The sequence below is a fragment of the Bubalus kerabau genome, chromosome 7, assembly GCF_029407905.1.
Source record: "Bubalus kerabau isolate K-KA32 ecotype Philippines breed swamp buffalo chromosome 7, PCC_UOA_SB_1v2, whole genome shotgun sequence".
Lineage (NCBI taxonomy): Eukaryota > Metazoa > Chordata > Mammalia > Artiodactyla > Bovidae > Bubalus > Bubalus kerabau.
In genome coordinates, this window is record NC_073630.1 from 54,384,683 (window position 1) to 54,412,177 (window position 27,495).

Here is a 27,495-nt window from a genome sequence, read left to right on the forward strand (position 1 = left end):
TTCTGTATCTGCCATGGACTTTTCACATTGATTTCAGAACTAAAGAACAGTATATTTGAAATGTCATTTGGGAATGAAGCTCCGTTTTTTTATGACCAAGGGCAACGAGAATAGACACTAAACTCATACCCTTGTGTGAGATAAAGGACCCTTTACTTTCTACTTTTCTTTTACCTACCCAATTTTCAGCACTCATCGGTAAGATATTGTCCTCTAGAAATTGTTGATTTTTACTGTTTTCATTTAGATTGAATTGACGCTGTCTCTTCCAGTCTCCCAAAGATGTTCATATTCTTGTTAATAACATATTCATAATACCACAAAACAAATGCCCTGCAACTTGCGTGTGTGTGTGTGTGTGTGTGTGTGTGTGGGAAAGAGACTAATATACCTTGAAAAGGATTCATTTTCTTGGTTTAGCATTTCACTCTGTCTAGTTACTGATGTCTGACTGTATTTTTTACATTCCTAACCATCAGTAAAATTCTGTACCTCGCAAGTATCCCCAAGTCCACACACCTTTCACTTCTGGAGGGTCCTATTTATTCCTCCTTCTTCATAGTGATTAGGGAAAGTGATAATAGATTATCTCTATGCAGTCTCAGCCAATCAAGATGTATGCTGCAGCAGCTTTCTAGCTTTCCAGTAATGAGCAACATAATCTAAAAGAATCTAAAGAACATTGTCCTATAGACAATGTCCTATATTACATATGTAATGTAGTAGAATGTACTGGCTTAAAAAACAGTCTTGAAATCTAGGGACAATTAACATTAACAATGTTAATTAAATGACATTGATCTATTTGTTGTTGTTCAGTCATTCAGTTGTGCCTGACTCTTTGCAGCCCCACGGACTGCAGCCTGCCAGACTTCCCTGTCCTTCACTGTCTCTGGGGGTTTGCTCAAACTTCTGTTCATCGAGTTGATGATGCCATCTAACCCTCTCATCCTCTGTCACCTCCTTTTCCTCCTGACCTCAATCTTTCCTAGCATCAGGGTCTTTTCCAATGAGTCAGATCTTCACCTCAGATGGCCAAAGTATAAGTCTAATTAACACTGGTTTAAATTCTGATTTCCCCTTTTACTAACAGTGTAATTTTCTGACATCTCATAGTCCCACCTTCACCAATAATAAATCATAGGGTAGTGGAAGACACTAAATGAGATAGTAGCACTGAATAATGTATAAATAAATAATGAGTACCAATAATTTTACTATATTAGTGATAGGACTATTTAGTACTATTATTTAAATAGTAATAATAAAATAATTATGATTATTATTAACTTTAGGTAGATTTGACATGACACAAAGGCTTAATCATGAAAGCATCAAAAATACTTAGTCTCACAAAGATAGCATTCTGATATGACTAGTAAGAATGATATTCTCACCTTTAATACTTCCCAGTTAATTTCTAATTTTTGTGGGATACCAAGGGAAGACACCCAGGAGCAGTAACATTTAAACATCTCAAGGATCTTAAAAGAGGGGAAAGTAAAATCTATCCTTTGGTATCAAATGAATCCAGTTTTTTGTGCTCTCTGTCAATCAAGGTGAGAAGTCATTATCTCCCTGTATTCTCTAATCTCTTTTTAAAGTGTTTTTACATTTTGAAATGTAAAACAACCAGTTTTCCAGTTAAATGCATTATTCTGCAGGTATATACTTCCTTTTTAACTGCTTCAAAATATTCAAATCGACAGAGAAACGAACTGAAAAGTATCCAATTAGTATGCTTACCTAACTTCAGCCCTTTCTTTTTAATCTCAGTATTAATAATTAACACTGATAAAATGTGTGACTATATTACCCTTTTTATTCTAATTTTGTCTTTTAAAACTGGATCACTCTGCTGAACCTTTATGACATTTGAGGAGGGAATGAGCTCTCATCAAATCTCAAAGTGACTTTGGAGGTCAGTTAGTGGGCTTGTTGCCTCCAGACTCTCAAAGCACTTGCTTATCTGAATTTCAGCACACTTGTTAGATAATGAATTCTGTGTTTAGGTCCTTATTAAGTTAAGCTATAATCCCATATTTCTTGTATTCGTCTTTGCTTATACATTGTATATATTTCTGTTTTTCCTATGATTCTTTCCCCTTGAGTTATGTATAAAATACTTGATGTTGCTGAAATGTGATGACACTTTAAGCATCCTCTGGGTGAGTAAAGGTACTCTGGAACCTGACTATTAAAGTGTAGCTAGCTCTCAACCTCAGAGGTCAGTCCACTTATAGAGACTTTGTTTCATCTCATATTCCTCTTTTAGGTTAAGGAAGTCACTATTGTTACTTCTGTTGCAGGTTTTTTTGTTTTGTTTTTTAAGAAAAGCATTCTTTTCTTAAGTAAAGCAAAATAGAGTAATATCCTCCTTGTCTCTTGTTTAATGGGTTAATTATATAGTGACAAAGCTGTGGTTACTCTTTTTGACCCAACAAACATGTATAAAAAATAAAACATGGCCAAGACTTTCTGAGGAAGTAGAAGTGAATGAGAAAGAATCTCTGCTTTTTGTGGCAGGCATCTTCAGGTTGGGGATATACAACCTTGATTTCAGTAGCTTCACTGTGATATGAAAAGGAGAAAGCTCAGAGAAGCTCAGAATGGTATGATGTACAGAGAATGGAGTAGAAAATTATTCAGATGAAACAATTATAAATGCACTTATTGATATTTTTACATTTTATAAATAATATCTTGGACTGGAAGAAGGCCAAAAGTTATTTACATTCTATCTTCTCTTTTTACCTACCTGTCTTCTACATAATTTAAAAATAAATACTTTATTGGCCTGGAAGCTTCATGTCAAACTACAAGAAATTAAATTCTTCATAATTAGTTCTAAAACTCCAGAATTTATCATTTATAGAAATTATCAGCATATGGTAAATCTAGATCTCATCTACAGAACAAATTACTTTTATGTCTCTTTTCTTTCCCTGCTCATAAATGTGGACAGTTACTAAAAATATGTGTACTTTAAATAAGGCTTTTCAAGCTTAATAAGATCCTGTAAATAATCTTTTGAAGTTCTTGTGATTTTTTTTCAGAAAACAATTTGTATTACTCAAATCAGATGATTAGATTAGAGTAGACTGATTAGATTAGGCTTATTTTTTTGAAAACCCGATTCATTCCTTGAGTTGTGGTTGTTATTTTTTGTGTAATTACTATCTCAAGGTTCCAGTTAAGTTTTTGGATATTTGTCTTTATGTCACATTCACTTTCTATCTGAAATATAGATAATAGGCTGCCCTGTTTTAAAATCTTGTTTCTGATTAAGTTTTACTTAATTTATGCAGATATATATTTTTTGACATCAGTCTCATTATTTTGTATGCCTTCTGATCACTGATCCAGAAAGAATAAATTCATTACAAAGTGAAAAAAAATGAAATACATGCACATTTAAATTTAAATCCTTTAAAATAGATAGCTGCTAAAATGTGATAATCACAACAGAAACTAAGATTTGATATAGTAATTTAAAACAAATCTCCAAGGAGTGCAAAAAAATGTTTGGTAATAAAAAATAGAACAGTATCCTATGTTTGAAAATCATCTACTCATTCATTTTCTTTGAGAAATACATCTTCTATGACTTTATTTCTGCTCTGAAATGCTCAGCATTTCCATTGATGAGGTCATTGGAGGACCCACATATAATCTGACTGGTGTGCTTCCTGAGAGCCATAGTGCTCTATACTGAATTATGCACATTGTTTCTATTCAGTATGAAGTTGCATTTCACCAACCCAGCTTTTACAGTAAAAGGTCATCACAGCTATAGCTGAAATTTTATACAATGAACAGTGAATTTAGAGTATTATGAGAATTCAAGTTCAATAATTATTTCTTGAACATTTACTCTACTCAAATTCCCATGAAGGATCCAAAGGTGAATGAGACATTCTCTTTGCCTTCTATGTGTCAAATATTGTGATGGAGAAAGGTATGTGCAGAATTAGATTTTTAAAAGTAAAGTCATGAGAAGCTCTAGGTGAAAGGACTAAATGTTACCAGAATTAGAGGAGGATATGAATTGGGGATATGAAAAACTTTAGTCAAGCTTTAAAGGATGGGTGAGTAGGAATTTGATAAATGGAAATGTGAGTGAGTAAGGTTATAGGGAAAACAGGGGTGCTATTTCCAAGTTGGGAAAAGTGGAAGGAATACACTTTTTCAGGAGGACAAGCTTGATTAAGACATGTTGGATTTAAGGTACCTTTGAAAAATTCAAATGCTATCTAGCAGCCTATTGAAAATGTACACCAGAAACTTGGGAGTGGAAATCAATAGCAGAAATACAACTTTAAGAGTTATTGGCACCCCGATGATTATGAAACTTGGAGAATAGATGTGAACATCAAGTAATTGACACCAGATAAGAGAGATCATACCCAACACAGAATCTGAAAAAATACTGAAATATAAGAGAATAATAGAGAAATAAGTTTCAGTAAAGGTGACTGAGGATATTTTAAAATAAAAAAAGTAAAACTAAACAAAGCACGGCAAGCTAAGGAGAAATTTAGAATTAGGGTTGTACATCTAGAATGTTTAGATGTTTAAAAACTTTGTTGAATTTTGTTATATGGACTTGGAGCCCAGTGTTGCTGATAGAGATTCAACAGAAATAAGACAACTGAGAAAGCCAAAGACCAGGAGGTGCTGTGTAAGAGCATATTCAACAATTATTTCCCCCAGGTCAGCAAGTCCATTATAAAGTCTTTGTCAGAGACAGGGGCATGGTTGCATCCCTCTATATCAATCAATAAATTTCTAACCAACTTATAATTTATCCTGTGTTCATAATTTTTGTTGCTGTTTCTACAAAATTTTCCAAAAGTACAACAGTGTCTGAAATTTTGGTAATAATAGCTTTTGTTATCTTTCCTTGAGATATAATAATTACTCTTTTAAGTGAATTTTGGCCTCACATATAACTTCTATGCTTTATTTTATACTAGGTCACCATTTGTCCATCTCACTGACTTGAAATTAAAATAATATCTAATTGCATTTTTGGTGAGATCCAATAATTGATATCAAACATTTTTAGTCATCGTCAAACATTTTTATTTTGTGATTATAGAATTCCTGACACTATAATAGTGCTATCAATTGTTAGTGGCCTTACGCAAATAGATAAGCTTCGAAACAGACAATAATGAAATAGAATTTGCACAAGAAATAAATTCAAATTATATAGTAAATGATTGTTCAGTTCCAGTCACAGAAATCCCATGTCAAAGATGCTTACCACAGCTAGTACACCATGCAAGGGAAGAACTGCCTTCAAATGTATTACGTGTGAAGACTTACTAACAATGATTTGCTAGGCAGATGTCACTTTTGATGTTGTTTTTTGTCTAAGAAAGGACAACTATCAATGTCACATAAATGTATTCTCCCTTGTCTGTGTTCACCATTGCTTAGTAGGAATTATACGTAAGGACTACATTAATAAAACTAGTCTTCCATCCCAAGATTATCTAAGTAACTGCTGCATAATAATTTCCCAATAAAAATTCAGCATCTATTTAATCATGCATACATTTATTTAGCTCATCAAAAACCTCTAGACGTGTGCATTTAGGGGCCTGGGATATGTGCTTCCCATTGTCCTGGAGCATTGAATAGAAGGTATGAAAGTGTAGTGTGTGTCAAGAGAAGACTACCTGTCTGGTGACTGAGTGGTCTCTACGTGGCACCTGGAAGATTTTTTCTAGATCCAAGTTTCAGTTTTATCAGTGTGCAGAATTGAACAGAGCCAAAGCAAATTCTAAACATTATTACAAGATCTTAATGTCGAACTGGTATATTAGTTCATTAAATTTTGAACAGGAAAATATCCCACTGAAGAAATTGGAAAGGCCCCACTTTGTCTCCAAGACAATATCCTTTATCTCTAAGGTGACCCAAGGAAAATCACTGCTACTGCTACTGCTAAGTCACTTCAGTCATGTCCAACTCTGTGCGACCCCATAGACGGCAGCCTATCAGGCTCCCCCTTCCCTAGGATTCTCCAGGCAAGAACACTGGAGTGGGTTGCCATTTCCTTATCCAATGCATGAAACTGAAAAGTCAAAGTGAAGTCGCTCAGTCGTGTGCGACTCCTAGCGACCCCATGGACTGCAGCCCACCAGACTCCTCCGTCCATGGGATTTTCCAGGCAAGAGTACTGGAGTGGGGTGACATTGCCTTCTCCGAAGGAAAATCAGTGTACCTCTTAAAAGATTGCCTGCTGAGGATGAAATCAGAAGAGGAACTTTTTCATCCAGACCCAATGAGGCAGATAAGGTGTGTTGTAACATGTCTGCGGTTGACTGAGATCTTCTCCTAAGAAAAAAATTGCTTTGGTGCCCTAGATTCAGGGGCTCTTTTAGAATACAAGGTACTAATTATAATTCCGTGTCTCTAACTTGTAGTTGTTTCTATTGTTGTTTTTTTTGTTTGTTTTCTCTTCTCTTTAGGGTTATTTCTTAGGGAAAAATTCTATTTAAAATATGCAAATGATTTTCTCAATATCAGCTATCAGTTCAGTTCAGTTCAGTTCAGTCGCTCAGTCGTGTCCGACTCTTTGTGACCTCATGAATCACAGCACGCCAGGCCTCCCTGTCCATCACCAACTCCTGGAGTTCACTCATACTCACATCCATCGAGTTGGTGATGCCATCCAGCCATCTCATCCTCTGTCATCTTCTTCTCCTCCTGCCCCCAATCCCTCCCCAATGGAAAAGCATCAGAGTCTTTTCCAATGAGTCAACTCTTCGCATGAGGTGGCCAAAGTACTGCAGTTTCAACTTTAGCATCATTCCTTCCAAAGAAATCCCAGGGCTGATCTCCTTCAAAATGGACTGGTTGGATCTCCTTGCAGTCCAAGGGACTCTCAAGAGTCTTCTCCAACACCACAGTTCAAAACCATCAATTCTTTGGCACTCAGCTTTCTTCACAGTCCAACTCTCACATCCATACATGACCACTGGAAAAACCATAGCCTTGACTAGACAGAACTTTGTTGGCAAAGTAATGTCTCTGCTTTTCAATATGCTATCTAGGTTGATCATAACTTTTCTTCCAAGGAGTAAGCGTCTTTTAATTTCATAGCTGCAGTCACCATCTTCAGTGACTTTGGAACCCAAAACAATAAAGTTTGACACTGTTTCCACTGTTTCCCCATCTATTTCCCATGAAGCGATGGGACCGGATGCCATGATCTTCGTTTTCTGAATGTTGAGCTTTAAGCCAACTTTTTCACTCTCCACTTTCACTTTCATCAAGAGGCTTTTGAGTTCCTCTTCACTTTCTGCCATAAGGGTGGTGTCATCTGCATATCTGAGGTTATTGATATTTCTCCCAGCAATCTTGATTCCAGCTTGTGCTTCTTCCAGCTCAGCGTTTCTCATGATGTACTCTACATAGAAGTTAAATAAGCAGGGTGACAATATACGGCCTTGACGTACTCCTTTTCCTATTTGGAACCAGTCTGTTGTTCCATGTCCAGTTCTAACTGTTGCTTCCTGACCTGCATACAAATTTCTCAAGAGGCAGGTCAGGTGGTCTGGTATTCCCATCTCTTTCAGAATTTTCCACAGTTTGTTGTGATCCACACAGTGAAGGCTTTGGCATAGTCAATAAAACAGAAATAGATGTTTTTCTGGAACTCACCATAGGCATGATTAAATGGCCAGATTTTGCTTCCCTCCTTGCTGCTGGTCCATTCTGTAAGATATCTTTGCATTATCTAAGCATTCAATTAACTATCCATCAATTTTATTGATGGATACTGGGCAGAGTTACCTGCTGTTCTCTTTAAGTAATACCTCTCAACAATCTGTGTCAGAAACATCTCACAGACTGATATGTAATTTTTGAAATCATTACTTATATAGTCACAATTTCTCAGATAATTCTCGCCTAAAATAAACTCAATTTTCAATTATATGAGTATTTGAGAAAATTGAATTTAGGGCTCAATCCTTATTCTTTCCCTGCACTTTAGTCCAGGCAATGTTAATCATGCAATATCTTTGAGCAAGTGATTAGAAAGCAACATGTTCACATAGAACCATGCGTTTTCAGAGTTTTTTTCTTTTCCTCTTAAGCTTACTACCCTTTATTCAGTGTGATCAGTTGTACTCAGCCTTTAAGAATTCAATTTTAAGAAGGCACTTCTAGTTTCCTGGACAACATTAGTTCATCTCTTTTTCCTAGAATAATGAAGATCTAAAATCTAATTCTTGCCTATCTCAGCCCCAGTCTGTTTTTGTCCTCTTTTGTGAAATCAAACCCATATGTTTTTCCTTAACAGCCCATGTCTGAGTATTATCTATGTCCCCAGAATCAAGTAGCTATTAAATTAGTTCTATCAATTGTCTGTGGGTTTAGAGGTTCCCATGTGAGTTTTTCTCAAGCAACCACATTTTATTTCAGGGCACAAAGTACAAGACTTCTGACTTGATTACTTAGCCTCTGGTCTTTATGTTTTAAGTTTTTGAAAATAACAGGGAAAATACATTACTCTTCTTTACCCTAATGAAAAGTTCTGAGCTCCTCTGACAGTCATTTCATTTCTGAAGGAGGATTAGAGGACTGTCCCACAGACTGAGATTTTAATATTTTCTTTATTTTATGCTTCTAATAACCTTACTCCTTTGCCCTCCCAACCACACTGTCCCATGCACACGTTGTCCCTTCTAATACCTTACCTGTGACATTTTTGAGGATCAAGTAATTCATTTTCTCTACCAAATGGCACCATTTGAGTCATTTCAGATTATCAGGTTTCTGTATTCTTTGGGGGATGCTTTTTGGAAGCATCTGTCCTATAAATTTTCAGTTTTAAAATGTCCTTTTTAAACTTAATTCTGGTGTGTTGTGGTATGCAGTACAATAGTTACATTTGCAAGGAATTGTTGCCAGAAGTCTAGGTCCTAGTTCAACCTCCATCACATTTTCAAGAAGGGAATCAAGATCAATTTACATATCTCACTCCCTTATTAAATGGAAACAACAATTATAATAATTATGGCCCTATCTTAAAGAGTTATTGTGCAGATATACATAAACATATGTATAGGCAGTTAGCATTTAATAAAATTCTATCAGATTACTGCTTCACTATGTTGATTTTTTAAAAAATACCTTAAATTTATTTCTAGTCCTATAGTTCTTTTTTTTTCCCCCAAATTAAACCAGATCCACAGTGTTTATATTTATTAAATACATGATTATTTTCTTGCTTACAAAAGTGTTCACTGGCCTCACAGGTATTTTGCCATTAAAGCAAGTGGTTTCCTGGCCCCTCTTGAATTCCTTATTCATTTCAAGGCTAGGAACACATGTTTCTCTATCCATTGTGAACAAATACCAGTGTTTATAACAAATAAAATTCTGTAAAAGTCATAGACAAAGAAAGCATATTAATAGTTTCACATTTATTTTCTGTGGCTACATGGCTTCTGTCTTTAAGAGACCTGTATATATTTTCCTGGATTTATTGTTAAGGAGAAGTAAATAACAGAAACCAGTAACTCACAGAGAAGTCATCAAATAATTATTAAAGATCATTCAGTGCCCAGTAGCAAAGTGGTTCCTAAAAGACTGAGATTGCAGTCAATTCTCAAAAATTCATGGCTGTGAGAAAAGCCTTGTAAAAATGATTGCCAATCACAGAATGTAGATAGACTCTGCCAATTAGGTAACAATTCATAACACTCATTCACATATCATTTTAAGCTGCTAATTAAACCAAATACATTTATAAATGTAGAAATCAACTTTTATGGGTTTTTGGAGATAATTTTCAGATCACAGTATGAAACACCTCAGTTACAATACAACTCAAACATAAAGGGCTGAAGGGATTTTAAAGGGGCCAAGTCATCACAAAGTATGTCTAATGTCAGAGACAAATGAATTATAGATTAATTCACTCCCTGTCACACTTACACACACAAAGAGAGAAGCACCAGAAAAGAGCAAATATAACATAAAGAGGACAATCTATCCATCAAAAAGAATGATGAAATCGTATCTTTATTAAGTATCTAAAAATAAATGATAATAAGGGTGAGAAAAATTGAAATAATAAATGAATGCTCTTGCAGTATATTAGTGATAACCTGAGGGTTCTCTATATTCATTTGCTTCATAGAATTATCCTGAGGAAGGAAATATATGCATTTTATAAATGATGTAACTGAGATGTAAAATTACAGTTAATACCTGATAATACTACGTGTTCAACATATAGTAACTGTTATCATTTATTATTCTTGCATTGTTACTATTAGCCCTAAAGACTATACTTGTATTATTACTACATTCAAAGCTCAGGAAAACCTTTTGTAGCCATTATAGTCATTTCTATTTTAAAACGTATTTAAGAAGGAAAAATTTAGTTTTCATTTTATACATATATGATATAAACATTACTTTATTATGCAGTTTTGACCAAATCACTGATCTTGTCTCATCTGAAGCAACCAATATTTCATGCACTACCTACTTTTCAAGGACATTAAGGGGATTCCCCTTTGTATTTATATGCATTATAAAAAACTGTACTTTTGTAATTATGTAAACACAGTGCATAAAAGTAGTATTATATGCCATCTTCTAGAACTACTGCTCATTGTGGCTTGACATAAATGTTGATACCTAGGATCATAAGTGAAATAGTCGTGTTCATATCACAAAAATTAAGATGTTAATACATTTTCCCTTCAAAATACTAAGATAATAAATAGATTCAATATAATCAGTTACTTAAAGAAATACAGTCTGCCCAAAATAGGGTGAGAATTAATACCAGGTGCTTTACTCACTAAGTAAACTAGACAGTTATATTCTTTATGCCTATATTTTGTTGGTACTTCATTCTACACACACACACACACACACACACACTTGTCTTCATTGGATCCTTCTGCCTAGGTAGGGAAGGTAATTCACTGAGTAGAATAATGCACGTGTATAAGAAAGTACAGCACTAAAAGCATGCTTCTGGAGTTGGTCCCTTGACTCCCAAAGACTGTGGGAACAGAGCAATTAACTTTTTAATTATGCACACCATTCAATAAAGCAGGCATTAAAAAGATACTTAAAGTTTATTTAATACTTTAATGTTGTCTCAGTAATGTTGGAATTTTCAAAATAAGCAAAAAGGAAGCTAAATTTGTAAACTCTTAGAGAAATTTTCTTTCAAATATTCTTCTTTGTAGGGTAAATATAGGATAAACATTTATATACTTATATCACTACTTTAAGAACTACTAGACTGTGTTAATGGAGAAGGCAGTGGCACCCCACTCCAGTACTCTTGCTTGGAAAATCCCATGGACGGAGGAGCCTGGTAGGCTACAGTCCATGGGGTCGCTAAGAGTCGGACATGACTGAGCGACTTCACTTTCACTTTTCACTTTCATACATTGGAGAAGGAAATGGCAACCCACTCCAGTGTTCTTGCCTGGAGAATCCCAGGGACAGAGGAGCCTGTGGGCTGCCATCTATGGGGTCGCACAGAGTTGGACATGACTGAGGCGACTTAGCAGCTGCAGCAGCAGACTCTGTTAAATAATATAATTTTTGTAGTGCATAATTGAATTAGAAAATAGCTATTTCAGGACTGGGACACACATATTTTTAACTGCAACTTAAACCCCTGCCTCTCTAGGGATATTTATTTTGATTATGCCTATCAGCTGATCTAAATGATTGAATTTGCTCAAAGGTACTTAAGAATAAGAAGCTTCCTTAGATACAAAAGCAAATTAAAATAAATTGAAAAATAATTTCAAAACCACTGTCATAAATAAGTAAAAGGACATATATATCATCTGTACAAAAGAGTTTTAAAGTCCTTTATTCTCCAGTAGTATAGTTTATTAATTTTTTTAGTAGTCAGGAGAAGACATGCCTTACAAACATAGATTGATAACTCAATTGGTGCTAGCATTTAAGCTGTTGTAATTTGATTTTCATATTGAAAAAGGATATTGCTTTTTTATTTGATATATAGAATCAGTTCATGTATTTAGGAATAACAGAAAAGATAATGCATATTTCACTTTGGGATTAAGTGAAAATAATGTTTTCACTGAGAAGCCGGCATGTACAGTTTGCTAATAATTGACCTAGTCATAAAGTAACTGAAAGTCCCCATCTGCCCCTGCTGCTCATTTGTATCTATTGTATATATTTTAGCATCAGTGCTAAGGCCTTCATTTCCTTTCCTGGGATGAAGGTAGGGCATTTCTGAAGTGGTTAAGGCAGTTCTCCTGCCTAAATAGGGAAGAAAAGAACAGAAAATGTAATATAGCTAAATGGAGAGATGCCTGCTTCTGAGCTCTTTTTGTTTTAGCAGCTTGAGAAATATTGGCACATGTTATTGCTCAGACACACATTCTTTCTAAACAAAGATTACTGCCATTGATTCCAAAGAGCAAAAGGATCCATTATAATATTTTTTGCACTTCATTTAACTAGTGTCCCTATTGATTGGACTTTATGAACTATCTACTTGTATACCTGATATGACTTCCTAAACAATTTTGAGGACAGATATTTTATTTGGTGGTACAACATGTGGAGAATTTGACCTAGTTACTTTAATTTTTGGAAACTCATTCTGAAATTTATGAGCAAATTTTAAGAAGACTCAGCATTGCTCACCAAGGAAACAGACGCACACACACACACATGCATGACACACCATCCGTGATGGGTTGGGCTAAGAAGCCTAAAGCACTTCTTGGAAATAATTTGAATAATAAACTATGCCTCCAGACTCTATTTTGGAACTGTTCTATTAAAGTCAATAGTTTCATCATTTGCAAATTTGACAGCCTCCTACCATATTAAGACTTTTATTATAAAAATAAGCAATACTCCTGTATTGAAGTAAGTTTATTAAATTGCAAATAGAAAACATGTAGAGCAAGTGCCTTTACAATTTGGAACATTTTCTCTCATTATTTAAATATGAGAATTTGGAATTCAATATAACCCTTTAGGTAAAAACCAACAAAAGACTATAAGGTTAACTCAAGGCTATGGTTTTCTAATGCCTTCTACTACTTCCTCCTGCCCCATTACCCGCTTCCACCCACCAATAATAAGATGTATACTTGCATTTTTATAATATATGCTTAGGGAATTGTGCTGATTAAGTTAAAAGAACTGTATTAAAGTATTTTAAAGTTAGAGTATTTTAGAGGTGGAGTATTTTAAAATATTGCTTTAAAGTAATTTCATTGGACCAATAAAATATTTCATCATTTCAAAATATTCTTTACACCTTAAAGTCTAATTTTCCTTGCAAGGAATTTTTTTTTATAATATAAACATAAAAATCCTTGGGGAGCACTTAAGCCTGGCTCTGCTAGTGCACAACAGGTCTCAACAGGAAGATCCGCGCCCAGAGACAGATACTGACAGAGTTGGCATTTGACGTTTCTGTTGAAAATATATGATAATCCGATGTAAATGTACCAGTTATTTATAATAACAGTTTCAGTATTGTGGTATATTAGGCTTTTCAAGCTTTTTCTCTCTTCACTGGAACCCAGCCATAACTCTGTCCTTGGCTTCTGCAAAGCTTGCTATAATAAAGTCCTTCTGATACTACTCGTAATAAACTTTCATAGAGGCAATGCAAGATAGACCCTACTGATAGCTGAATTATCTTTAATAGTGAATTGTATTCTTGTGAGATTCCATTCCTTTAGAGTTAAGGGGTTTTGCTGGAATAGTATTTATTTATTTATATCACTGAACAGTCTCACTGCTATGACTAAGAAAATTGCTCCATAAAATACTTGGTAATGTAAATGTGAGAATGAAAGTTATATATCTGGTGATTTATTAAATTTATGGCTTGTAGGAACATGACTGTCTCTATAAAGGAATCTAATATACACATTGGGGAATATTCTAGTAATGCCTTGTAAAAAAGGGATGGTGTTATAATTTGAAGTCTCAAAAGAATGAACCACTATAAAGGTTTGCCTTCAGCATTTGTAATCATACATGGCCTGGCTTTGCAAATCTAAATTTGATGTAGGAAAATTTAGAATACATAGTATCTTATTGCTCTTACACAGAATATAACTTTCCATGTACTTATCTACTCTTGATGTATTTCCTTACCTGTTTCTTTTACTGACAAGAAATGGATAGGTCCTTTAAGAGTAGGAAGTTTAATTGAGCTCATATTAGAGGAAAATCAGATCAGGGTTGATAAGCACATGCCTAGAGTTTGAGGCCAGTGTTTACCTCAGAATGAAGAATTCTGGTGTGCAGGCAAGAGGGACTCAGGATTATAACCAGTTCTCAGAATCTGCATTTAGCATATTAAAATATGTTCAAACTCTTTCTTCATCTCCCAGGAATTAAACTTAGTAGTTTTGGTCCATATTTTAAAAAGTAGATATTTCTTTTGTCTTGAACTTTCAGGAACCTTTTATCATCGTACTTTCTGAACTGCTTTTGACTGAAACTCTATTGAGAAATTCAGTGTATTTTGTCAGTAAAACTTTAACTTAAAAAATGGTGATTTCACTTTCTTCTTATAATGAACTTCTATTAATTGACTGAATATTTTAAAGACTCGAGAAATTTAAGCACACAATATAAAAATTTTAAAGATTTTATTTCTATAAATGGAAAAGCATGTGACATATTTTGTGCATTATGTACATCTAGAGCGGTTATACTAAGACAAAGATTTCAAAGATTTGGTTTCTTTTTACACAACACTCTTAAAATAAACTTAGCCAGGAAATGTATCACTTAATTGAAAGATAAAAGAGCATATATGTGGCAGGGAAGAGAAAGAACAGGTTCTTCTCATACATTATCAGATCCATATGCTGTTTATTAAATTTAATGCTGTGCAACTAATTCAGACAGCTGACTCAAATAAGAAGAAATCAGCAACTTTGTGGAAATGTGAAAACATGTGCACATGCACCATTCTAATGCAGTTTTATCAGCTGTCAGATTTCTCAAGAGATACCATATTTTATAGGCTTGAAATAAAACACTGTGAATTAATACATCCATAATGAAATAATATATATGCTTCGAGGGAATAGCATTGCCCAAAGTTGGCATTTAAGTTCATGTAATCTAAATGACAGCATTGAAAAAAGGTGTTCTCATGTATTCACTGAATTCCAGCTTAGAACATGTTGCCTACCTCTCTGGTTGTACACAGTATGCTGAGAAGAAAATAATACACAAAAAAAGTTTTACTAAGCATCTGAGATGTTTTATAGTCAAAGAACAACTTGTTTTTTAAAAATAAATTAAAATACATTAACTGCAGAGTGGGAAAAGTATTCCAAATGAAGGATAGGGTGAACAGATTGTTTTCCTTTCCTTGCATTCCACAGATCTATGAATAATCATTCCTTGAGGTTTAAAATTATAAATAACAGTGCAGAATGGAGTTATTTCAACTTTACAAAGGAAATCATCCATTTTGTTTTCATTTTCATTTAGGTAAACTCAAAATGACTTAGCGTAGCTTCTGCTAAACTGATTCAAGACTGAAGCATTCTTGATAAAGAAAAAAAAAAGTTTCTCAATTGTGAGTAGATAACACATGACTGAAGCGACTTAGCAGCAGCAGCAGCAGCAACTACATTTATATGGCTAAATTCACACAGAATTGACAACTGTTGTTTGACTTGACAAAGTTAGAATATAGTAGTTGATACCAAGAGAGGGGAGGTAGTGAAAAAAAAAGTAAAGAAAAGAGAAATTTCAATGAAGAAACTGTATGCAAATAGTGCTATAGGGGAGAATGGTTGAATAGGGATATTTTATTCCAAAGTTATCACCATAAGTTGATTATGCTTACATCCTGCCTTCACATACATGCACATGAGACCTGAAAATGAAGGTCAAAATTTATCATGCATATTTAATTTCAGCCATTAGTACAGTTATTTGTAAGTCCTGGATGACGAGTGCTACATGGAGTTAGACACCTATCTTTTTGGACATAGAGCTTTACTATCCATATTTACAAAGTCAGAATGTAAAAAGTTATAAAGTGAAGAGCTTGGTCTCATTTTTACAGTATATGTTTTTTACAACAAAATTCTCCTGAAAACAATTTTTAGAATTATTTCTATGTGTATTGAGTGGAATAAAATGTTGTATTTACTTATTTATAAAATATCCTACCTACTTGTGCTTCCGGAGTATTGAGATCATGTTTTTATGCTCTTTTTATCTCAAGCTACTAAGGAAGTGCCTGACATAGACTAGATGCTCAGTAAATATTTGCTGAATTAATTAAAGAATAAATTAATATTCTCTGGGTCCAAGGTCCAACCATAATTACCATTATTACCTTGGTTTAATGCTTTATTTTCTTTGCTTTCTCTTCTGATAAGTTAGGCTGGGTTTAATTGTGGGAGTGAAGAGATCAGACAAAATGATGGGTTGATGTAAAACATACTTTGTAAAAAAAAGAATAGTCTAGTCCTAAATTCTTTATAGATTATTGCAGTCATTCTCATCTAAAACCCACATTGTTCTTACCTGTCATTGGTGTATTGCTACAGCCAGTGCCTGTACAATGAGCCAGGATATTTATTGTGTTTTATAAAATTTTAAACCTGGACCTTGATGAAGAGTTTATTTTACATTTTAAAGCTGTGCTTCTCTACTGAGTACATTTTTTTCTTTTGTGCCTTAATTGTCAGAACTAAGGTGCATCGGCAGAAAATATTTTTTTGTTGGGAAATACTTTTTAACATTCTATCAGTGAAGTCTTGAAGTTCAAAGATAGCATCTGGATGGTACAAACCAGTATGGGGAAAAGTCATAACATTATCTATGTATCACACTCTTAATAAAAGTGTTTTCTAAATAAGTTGAAATCAATTTGCAGACTTTATGAGTCTCCTAATTTTCAGTTCCAAGTTGAGAACATCACAGTTGTGAGTTCAGATTCTTACTATAGTATGCATATGGCTTAAAATATACTTTTATTTATATATTCACCATTCATTCATTGCTGAGATTAATTGAAATCTAATTTCATAGAGACATGGAAGATTCAGGTCAACTAAACCTCTGTAAGCAGCAAAGTGGTTGGTTAAATTTGTCTTAAGTTTTTTATCATCCATTTTATTTTTTACATATTCATTCTATATTTATGATGATATTGGAGTAATTCATTTTTCTAAAACCTGAGTTTGTTCATTTGTATGTAATCCTGGGAAAGGATAGGAGGGCACCAAATGGAAATCGAGATTTTCTATGGGTTTGCTAAGGCCTGTATGAGAAGTGATTCTCATTGGAGTTTCCAAGGTAGTTCATTTCATATTACTGTGTTTCTGTGTTTTTTTAAGTCACTCATACCCACCTTTAACCTCCACACCAGCTCTTCTTTTCTGCTGTCCTTTTCACTCTTGTTTATAACTTCCATTCTCCCCACTACATCTCATAGTATTTTATGCTCTCAGCATGATAATCAATTCGCTGTCCTTAAATATGCAACAAAACACATTATATTACTGAGTTCCATTTAACTGCCACATGTGAAAATATTTTACATTTTTCATCTCAATTCTCATGACGTTCTTAATCTGTAGGCTCACAGGAGAGCAAAGAGAGGCTCACAGACCTTAGGTGATTTACTCAAAGCCATACAGCCAAAATAGCTGAGATGGAGTCTGAGGAAACTTTGTCAAACAAATAAACAAAAAAATCCATATTCTTTCTATTACAACATGCTCTGTTTAGCCATGCCCTTCTTTCACTAGAATGGTCTTAACCTCTTTCACCAATGTTTCCATCCATCCAGTCAAGTCTTTCTTTAAAGTTTACTTCAAGTATCACCTCTTCTGTGGAGCCCATACTGACCCCATCCAGCTTTGCTCTTTTCCTATCACAATCTATATTAGAACACATCATAATGTCACTCTTCTAGCTTATTTTTGGTTTTATAAAGTATGGTAATCGTTTTTCATAAAAATATTTTATTTTGAAAAGAAATGACTTTATTATGGCTATTTTCAAATGCATTTACAATTAATTTTTAAAATGTCAATTTTATTTTTTAAACTACCAATGATGTATGGCACCCCACTCCAGTACTCTTGCCTGGAAAATCCCATGGACGGAGGAGCCTGGTAGGCTGCAGTCCATGGGGTCGCTAAGAGTCAGACACGACTGAGCGACTTCACTTTCCCTTTTCACTTTCATGCATTGGAGAAGGAAATGTCAACCCACTCCAGTGTTCTTGCCTGGAGAATCCCAGGGACGGGAAGCCTGGTGGGATGCGGTCTATGGGGTCGCACAGAATCGGACACAACTGAAGCGACTTAGCAGCAGCAGCAGCAATGATGTAGTCACATTTCTTAACTCAATAAAAACATAATTTTTTTTGTCTTTTTTTCTCTTTAACTGAAAATGTTTATTATTTTTATTTAATGAAATAAATTAATCACTACACACTACATCCTAACAATAAATTTTCATGATGACAATTAGAGTATTGCCATACAAATCTTTACCTGTCACATAAAAAAAAAAGTCACATAAAAACAAAAGCACTTTTGGGTCATTTACAGTTTTTAAGAGGCTAGAGGAGTCCTGAAATCCAAATTTAAGTACTACTGATTAAAGTGGTGTCTAGCCAAGATTGAACACTCTTTAAATATTTGATGAACAAACCTAAATAATAAAATTGATATGACAACTTTTAGTTGCAGAGACTAAAAATGTTGTATGTGAGAATTTAAGATCCATAGTTTTATAAATTTACTCAATTCTATGTCAAGAAAAAAAAGAGCAAAATCCTCATTAAAATATATTTTGTAGGGAAAACTAAATTTAGAATATTAATTATACTGAGTGAATCATACATTAATTAAAATTCTAAGTGAACATTACTGAGCTCTTAGATACTAGGGTAGCTGATTTGTTAGTTTGTATGAAGGACACAGTGGATTATGCTGCTGCCAAGTCGCTACAGTCGTGTCCGACTCTGTGATCCCGTAGATGGCAGCCCACCGGGCTTCCCCATCCCTGGGATTCTCCAAGCAAGAACGCTGGAGTGGGTTGCCATTTCCTTCTTCAATGCATGAAAGTGAAAAGAGAAAGTGAAGTCGCTCAGTACTGTCCAACCAGGCTCCTCCTTCCATAGGATTTTCCAGGCAAGAGTACTAGAGTGGGGTGCCATTTCCTTCTCTATTGTAGCTATAAACTGAGAACTTCTTAGCAGATTGGTAAAACATTAGGAATTTGAAAATAATAAAGTGGAATATTATAGATTTGCTAGAAGATTTATAAAATGTTTTCAGTGCAACAAAATCTTGAACTTTTAGTGAGGTTGTCAGAAAAATAGGTTACAGGTAAAGATTTGTATGGCAATACTCTAATTGTCATCATGAAAATTTACTGTTAGGATGTAGTGTGTAGTGATTAATTTATTTCATTAAATAAAAATAATGAAAATTTTCAGTTAAAGAGAAAAAAAGACAAAAAAAATTATGTTTTTATGGAGTTAAATAATCTTAAAAATATACCAGGGTACCAGCTTACTCCACCCTGCAGGAGCTAGCAGCAACAGCCAAGCTGACCTCTTCAAGCTCCAGCCCTGCCTAAAAATAACATTGTTGTTAGTTGCTAAGTCATGTCCTACTCTTTTACAACTCCATGGATTGTAGCCTGCCAGGCTCCTCTGTCCATGGGATTCCCCAGAAAAGTATACTGGAGTGGGTTGCCATTTCCTTCTTCAGGGGATCTTCTGGACCTAACGATCAAACCCACATCTCCTGCATTACTGACAGATTATTTACCACTGAGCCTCAGGGGAAGCCCAGACACACCCAGCATTAAGATGAATAAAATTTCCTTTTGATAAGTATCCAGCCACTCTTAGCAAGAAGGAGAATGAGAGAAAATTGAACTGTTCATTGGAATATGGTAGACTGTTCCTATTCAGGCTGCAGTTCATGGGGTCTCAAAGAATCAGAAAGGATGGAAGTGACTTAGCACACATGAATATGTGACTCAGGGAAAATTTTAGGGTCAGAATCAGAGCTAAAATATCAATTTTCTAACTCTTATAGAAAATGTATTTTTAAGATAGACCTCACAAATAGGATAAGGATAACAATACTGTTACCAGGAATGTTTATACCGTATGGTAATGGCCTTTTCTCATATATTCTTGTATCAGACAGTGATGTTTTGATGAAGGTTTAAGGTCATCAAGCAGAGAATAGCAGTCTCATTGCCTAATTAAGCTCTCATTCTATATGTTGTTTGATGTGTCTCTTCTGCTTATCAAGGTGTGCTGGTTCCCAACCATATTATATGGTCCCACCATATAATCTGTCTGGTTTGACTGACTTCTGACTTGCCAACACTAAATAACCTTCTTCTCATCACGTTGCATTAGGCTGTATCAGTTTCCTTTTCTACAAACTGTTTCTTTCTTTATCCTTTTTCCATATCTGACACAGTCTTGAAGAAGTAGCTCTGTGTCTCCTTTCTCAAAGTTCATCCCTTTGTTTCTTTGCTTTGAGCTTCCAAACACTAAGAAATTTGACCTTAGTTTTGTTCCCCATGTAATTATTATATTTTTTTGAGGATGTGAAGCAAGTCTTGTGCCTTATTCTTGGGCCCTACAGCTTGACATTGTGTTCTCTGTGTCAATATGTTAGTATACGTATTTCTACTTTTATCATACATTTTTCTAAGAACAGAACCACAGAGGGCTGAACCATAGCATTCTCTATGATATTCTCATTTTATCTACATGACCAAATTCCTGTCCTTTTGGAAAATCAATCTCTTTACAAATTCTTGATTGCCAATTCTACTCAGTAAAATCACAAATCATTTGTCTATCTACTTTTTATTTTCATGCATCATATTGTACATTTTCCCTTTTCTAGCCAGGTAAAAATCTAGCTCATAAGATTGCCTATAAGCATATTCCTAACAAATACCCCGTTAGTACCAGGGGTGATTTTATTATCCTGGCTCCTACCTCTTAATAGGAAAAAAATAGCTTTCATTTTTATTTCCCTTAATCCATGAAGCTGTCTTCTCCACTCTATGAATTTATGACTCGAAAATTTCTGTTTAATCTTTTGGACTACCATTCTAAGTTGTTTTAGTTATTTATAAACTCAGATATTTATAAAATCATTTTATATTACTTGTTACATCTTGATAAGTTCTACTGTGAGCAGTCATCTGTGTTTTGTGTGTGTATATTTATTTTCCAAAGTTTCTCATAAGTACACCTTTGGTTATTTTTGTATCTTTCACAGTGTGGTGCAAATTTCCAAATATATTACCTCATGATAATCTACCCTTCCTAAGATCAAAGGAAGAACTTACTTATATAAAATCCTTATGGTATTAGGGATTCATGTACAAAAACTGCTGTGTTTCATGCTAGACTCAAGTTTTTTGCCATAAATTAAGAACATGTGGGCCCCTTTTGTTTTCTGTCTTGGAAGATTCACACACTTGATTCTTCCAAAGACAAAATGCTGATCCCCAAATAATCAATCAGGAACATTTAAATGTAGGAATAATTAATTATAACTTTGTTACTTTGATATTACTAGAATATGTGGCTTTTAATTTTGAAGGGGAGCTTAAATTTTAAAATATGTGTGATGGCAATTAATATTTTTAAAATTAAACACAAAATTAAAATGTATAAGAAAAAAAGCAAAGCTATAAAAATTATGTTCAACCATATCAAATAAAATTTAAGTTTACTACTTTGAGTTTATTTATTTTAATTTAACAGGCTTAGTGCATGTTCCTTCAGAATTCTTTGATGCTAATCCATCTGATAACCAATTAGTTTCCAAATATTTCAATTCAAGAGCTGACTAATACTATTACCTAAGTATTAGATGGATATGTTATTTTAAGCAGAGATGATGCCTAATAGTAATTAGTGTGTCAGAGACCAAAAGAGTTGAGAAACTGGAAAGTTTTGAGACATCCTGTTTAAATAGGATTAAGGCAAGACCAAAAGGATTATCATACTCCAAACCTCAAATATCTTTGTGATAGCTGCTTTCTTAAACATTTAGATTAATGGTCAGAATCACATTCAGAAGCAAAAATGCAAACAGGTATTTACATAAATCCTTGTCTTTAGAGAAAAACTCAAGAATGTCCCAGCCCTTCTGTAGATATTACACTAAGAAATGTATGGGTGGGAGGGATCAAAACCATTTTTTTTCACCCCCAAAATTAATTCTCTCCTATCTTTTAAGTTACAATGCTTAAGGCCTTTTTAAAAACAGTTTAGGTTCACAAAAACACTGAGAGGACAGTACAGAAATTTCCCATATACTCCCTGCCCCTATACATGCATAAACATCTCCATTACTAAAAACCCCAAGTGGATGACTTCTTATTTTCTTAAAAAATATACATATTTTTAATAAGCTTATCTCCAGGGTGTATAAAAGCTTCCCTAAATCATGTAAAATGTCATTTTTCATATGAAGTTTGTATTTCAGTATAAACATAGAAAGGCAAAGATTTCTCTGAAAACAAATATCAAGAGCAAAATATGTAGCAGTATGTCTTTTTCAGGTGGTATTGCCCTTTAAATTGATTCACTAAACCAGTTGATCACTACTAAAATTCAAAGAGTTCAGTATTATCATCAATGTTTTATGAAATTTTTTCATTGTACTTCTTTTCATATAACTCTATTTACTTTAAAAAAATTACATGTAGTTCAAATTAAACCATGTCTACAAAAATATAATTAAAACATGAACCTTTTTACAACTTTTATTAGTTTGGTCTCTTGCAGTGTATAGGCATTCTACTAAATTTAATTCTTTTTTGTTAAAATAACAAGTTGAAGTTGTTTTGATATCAAACCTACAGACCCTTAGGAGAATGTAATAAGGAAGATGTTTGTGAGCTTTTAGATATATGGCAATTAGATGGAGGCAGGACAAGTAAATGGTAATAATCCTACTGTGTGTTGGGGAAAAATATACATACCCATTTGGTACTATTTATCCTGCAGTTTTTTTTTTTTTTTTTTTTTTTTTCATAAATCTGTTGTAAAAAATAAAAACAAAAAACAAAACACTGTACCCACATATCAAAGTCCTGCCTAGTCCTGCCTTAAGCTACCCTGTCTAGTCAAAAAGTGAGAATAAGATGGTAGTTCATTACATGTAGCAGCCCCCATGTCCCAGACTCAGAAGAGGATAGTTGATAGTTGGAGAGTGATGAGATTAACGCCATTCAAAATCCCTAATTTGTTTAAATTATCTTTAAAATTTATCTAGATTTTTTAAAAAAGAAAGAAAACAAGTTTAGGGTTTTTGAAAATTGTTTCATTGGCAAGTCTGTGGATGGACACCGTGGTGTAGGGGCTGCTGATTTTCCCTTTACATATTTCCCCATCTCCCTTCCCCAGGTGTTGCTGCCATCACTACCTTTCCCTTCCTCCCCTTTCCTCATGGCAAGACGCATGGAAGAAGAGTGCTGTTAAGGCCTCTCCATTAATCAACAGGTATGGTGGTCCTCATGAAGCAGTACAGCTGCCCCTCTTCTGCATTCTCCATTAATAGTCTATCTTTTATATAGAGAAAACTCATGCATCCACTACATAAAGCCTACTGATACAAGGAAATTACACAACTTGAGTAAATCTTTACCTATTTCAGCATGCTATTTCAGAATTCCCTGCACAGTTGTAGATGATTTTTAAATGTAAAGGATTACAGAAGAACAACCTGTATCATTTTCAGAGAAAGGTGCTATGCAGTTTCCTCAATTGATTGTATAGAAAAAAAAAAAAAAAACGGACCTATATATATATGCCACTTTCAATGTTTTACAAAGACTTTTTATATGACATATCTTTGCAAATTGTAAAATGAGAATATTTTGTGAACTTTAACTCAGAATTCAATTATTTTAGCATTTGAACTTTCAAAAGCATCATACAAAACTGTACTATGTACTTTAATTATAATGCTTATTCATCTGATTATAGAAAATTAAGTATGAGCCATTTCAATTCAAACCTAAATACTCCACAAATCAAGGTCATCCAGATGTGGGAGCTGAGTGTAGGCCAATGGCTTTTTTGCAAAGATTTCTTTGCTCAGCTCAGCTGGTGGCATTTGAGGAAGGTGGGGGAGGGCCTTGGTCCTCCTGCCAGCTCAAGTCTACCTCTTTCAGGTTGATAATTTTGAAAGGAGCTAAGCCCTCAGGGCTCGAACTCCAGCAGAGTCTTAACCTGTAAAAACACAAACTGTAAGTCATTATGGGAAACGCCCACCTTCTTGATTTCCTTTTTCACCAGGAGAACTGGTCCTCCTTGCTCCTGCAGGGGCTTGTTTTGAGGGCATGTTGGGCTTTGCACTACGCCTTTGTGACTCTATTAGGATCTTTGAGGCAAGGAACTAGATTACTGCCTTTGGGCTGGGAAGATTTTTAGTAAATGTCTTTAAAGAAAAGCAGTGAGTGTGTCTATAGGTGTGCCTGTGTGTGGCAACACTATGGTATTCCTTAGAATAGTAGCCAAAGACTTGTTTGTGTATATAAATGAAGCAGATTCTTTACAGGAATTTTCATTGATGTGACCATTGACCGTTAAAGACTGGACCATAGATCTTCATTCACAAATGCAGAGTCTCTTATCCCTAAAAGCTCTGAAATCATTGGTTGGCCTTCGTGATCTCATTTCTACCTGCATTTCTAGTCCTTACTTTATGCACTTACCCTGGATATACACTGTTCTGGCCTACCCCATCTTTCCCAATGGCTATAATCTTCCTTGCCCACAGACCTTTGCATTGTTGGGTCCTTCCATCTGGAGAGCCGTTTCCCCAGGTCTGCTTGGAAAATTCACACCAAAAGCAGTAATAGGAAATGTGCAGAGGGTTTTCTGTGTGTCCAGCACAGTGTAAGTAAGCTTAATAATCCCTATTTTCTTCATTCATTCCACACAAAGGAACACAGTTAAAAATTGTTAATATTCATATTTAAATGATAAACAGTGAGGCTTGGAGAAACCTGACGTGGTCAAGATTACTCAGAACTGACTAAAGTGCACTGTGTCTTTTGCAGAGTCTCCTGTTTCCTCCCCAGCGAAGCTGGGATTCTCGTTCATGTTTAACTCTTTAAGTTTCTATGATTCCATCTTATCCTTTATGAACTCTTCTATGCCCACAGTGTTTGCTACTCACTAAATGTTGAACAGATGAATGAATTTTTAGAACACAGTCATTCTTCTTTTCACTCTTGTAGGGACCCTTTTCATCCACACTTATCTCTACCCTTTTTATTTCCTTTCATTTGTAGCTCTTGACTGTTATTAGCTGCATAGATGACTTAATATATTTTATTATAAAAAATAAGTCATTTATTTTTCTCCCTAAATTTAGGACCTGCAATTAAAAACCAAGTAAGTATAATTGAAAACATAGAAAAAAAGATCATTTAAATTTTATAAAATTTATCAAATCTAGTAGTAAGAAAAGAAGCATAGATATACTTATATCTCACATGGAAAGGAAACAATCCAACCAAAATATTTTGAAGTTTTGAGGAAAGGTCAGAGAAACTTTTTTTGTTGTTGTTATTTTATAGATGAATAAAAGAAATATGCACCATACAGCTAGAGTCTTAACAGGTTACATACAAGAAAAGAAAGAAATGGGGGAGTAAAATTAGATGAGAAAAAGAAGGTAAACTGAAAAAGAAAAGAAAAAATCTTTGAAAATATAGAAACAAAAAGATATGGGGAAAGTGAATACATTGAAAAGCAATAAAAAATTGAAGGAAACAGATCACTGAAAACCACAGACACTGAGAGGACTTTAAAAAATATGAAAGAAAACTTGTAGGGGAAAAAAATCAGTGCAAGTAGAGAAAAAGGACTTTATTTATGAGTTCATGTTTCCTTTATTCTTAGAAAAGCCTTTGAGGTAAAATGCTGAAAAGAGAAAGGGAAATTAAGATACATTGCTTTGTGTACACTGTATTTTTCTGGGATTTTTTTCTGTGGGAACAGTGCTTTTGATAGCAAGTTAAGGGCTTAAGCATTAACTTGGAGCTATGTACTTAGAACTAAAAAGGTTGTGCCTAGAGGGCACAATTAAGGCAGAGATTAATGGAAAATTAGGGTACAAGTCAAAATACCCTCTTTCCTAGACTTTCAACCAATAAGATCTTAGAATTAACCAATTCATTAGTTCTGTGAATATAAGGATCAGTTTATTTCTATTTTTATATGGAGTGCCTGGAGCATGGAATGAATGTTTGCTGAATTAATCATGGAATTTTAAGAGTTGGTAAAGAGATTATCACCAGCCAATCTGGTTTTAGATTATTCATGCATCCCTCATACCCATCATCAGTTCAGTTCAGCTGCTCAGTCGTGTTCGACTCTTTGCAACCCCATGAATCGCAGCACACCAGGCCTCCCTGTCCATCACCAACTCCCGGAGTTCACCCAGACTCCCGTCCATCAAGTCAGTGATGCCATCCAGCCATCTCATCCTCTGTCGTCCCCTTCTCCTCCAGCCCCCAATCCCTCCTAGCATCAGAGTCTTTTCCAATGAGTCAACTCTTCGCATGAGGTGGCCAAATCACTAATCTCTGCTTGAATGATTCTGGTGACAAAAAATCTAGGGGTAGCTCACTGATTTGGGGACATCTTTAACTTAAATTTTAAGCTTTTTCTTATATTGAGCCAAAATTTGCCTTCCCAGAACTTGAATCCATTTATCCTGAATTTTTCCTTTGGAACAACACAAAATTTAAGTACTATTCCTTCTCCAAATGTACTCCAAAAGTACTTCCAGCAACTGAAATTCAGGTAGACACTCCATCATAATGGCTAGCTCTATAATGTCTCTATTTCTCTTTTTCTAGTTTATAGCCCCAGTCTTTCAAATTGTTCTGTTAGTTGGTTGCAAATCGTTTTAGCATTCTGGTTATTTTCATTTAGTGCAAAATACTTTGTCAAAAAAAAAGATGGAATTCAGGATTGGCTCCTTCAGTTTACATGTCTATATTTGTGCAGTATGAAGAACCCAAAAAATCTGTTTAAATAATTTCAGGAAACAAAAGGAGTTACAGTTTAAAGCTGCATATATTAATACCTTTTATCTGAATTATATAGAATAAATGTATGATTTGGCTAGTATATAGTATAATATATAGATAAAATTAATATAAGCATGCATAAAAATGAATGAAAAAATATAGAAAAATGAAATAAAAAATAATATTTGATAAAAGTAAAAGAATTTAAGTGTCTCAGTGTTAAAGAACCCACCTGCCAATTCAGGAGATTTAAGAGATGTGTGTTCAATCCGTGAGCTGTGAAAATCCCCTGGAGACAGCATGGCAGCATTCTTGTCTGGAAAATCCCATGGACAGAGGAACCTGGCAGACTCCAGTCCCTGAGGTCTCAAAGAGTCAGACATGACTGAA

General features: G+C 34.5%; 1 protein-coding gene across 2 annotated transcripts in view; it reads left to right on the forward strand.

Moving 5' to 3' along the window:
• Positions 1-27,495, forward strand: part of PCDH7 (protocadherin 7) — a 476,179-nt gene that overhangs the window by 228,528 nt on the left and 220,156 nt on the right. Inside the window, exon 3 of one of the 2 annotated variants that reach the window (XM_055588214.1) lies at positions 23,462-23,730. The exons of the other annotated variant lie outside the window; for it this stretch is intronic. Within the exon in view, the coding sequence (XP_055444189.1) occupies positions 23,462-23,550 (89 nt within the window). The 3' untranslated portion in view covers positions 23,551-23,730. Of the gene's footprint in view, positions 1-23,461; positions 23,731-27,495 lie in introns of those variants that run through there. 2 annotated transcript variants of the gene reach the window in all.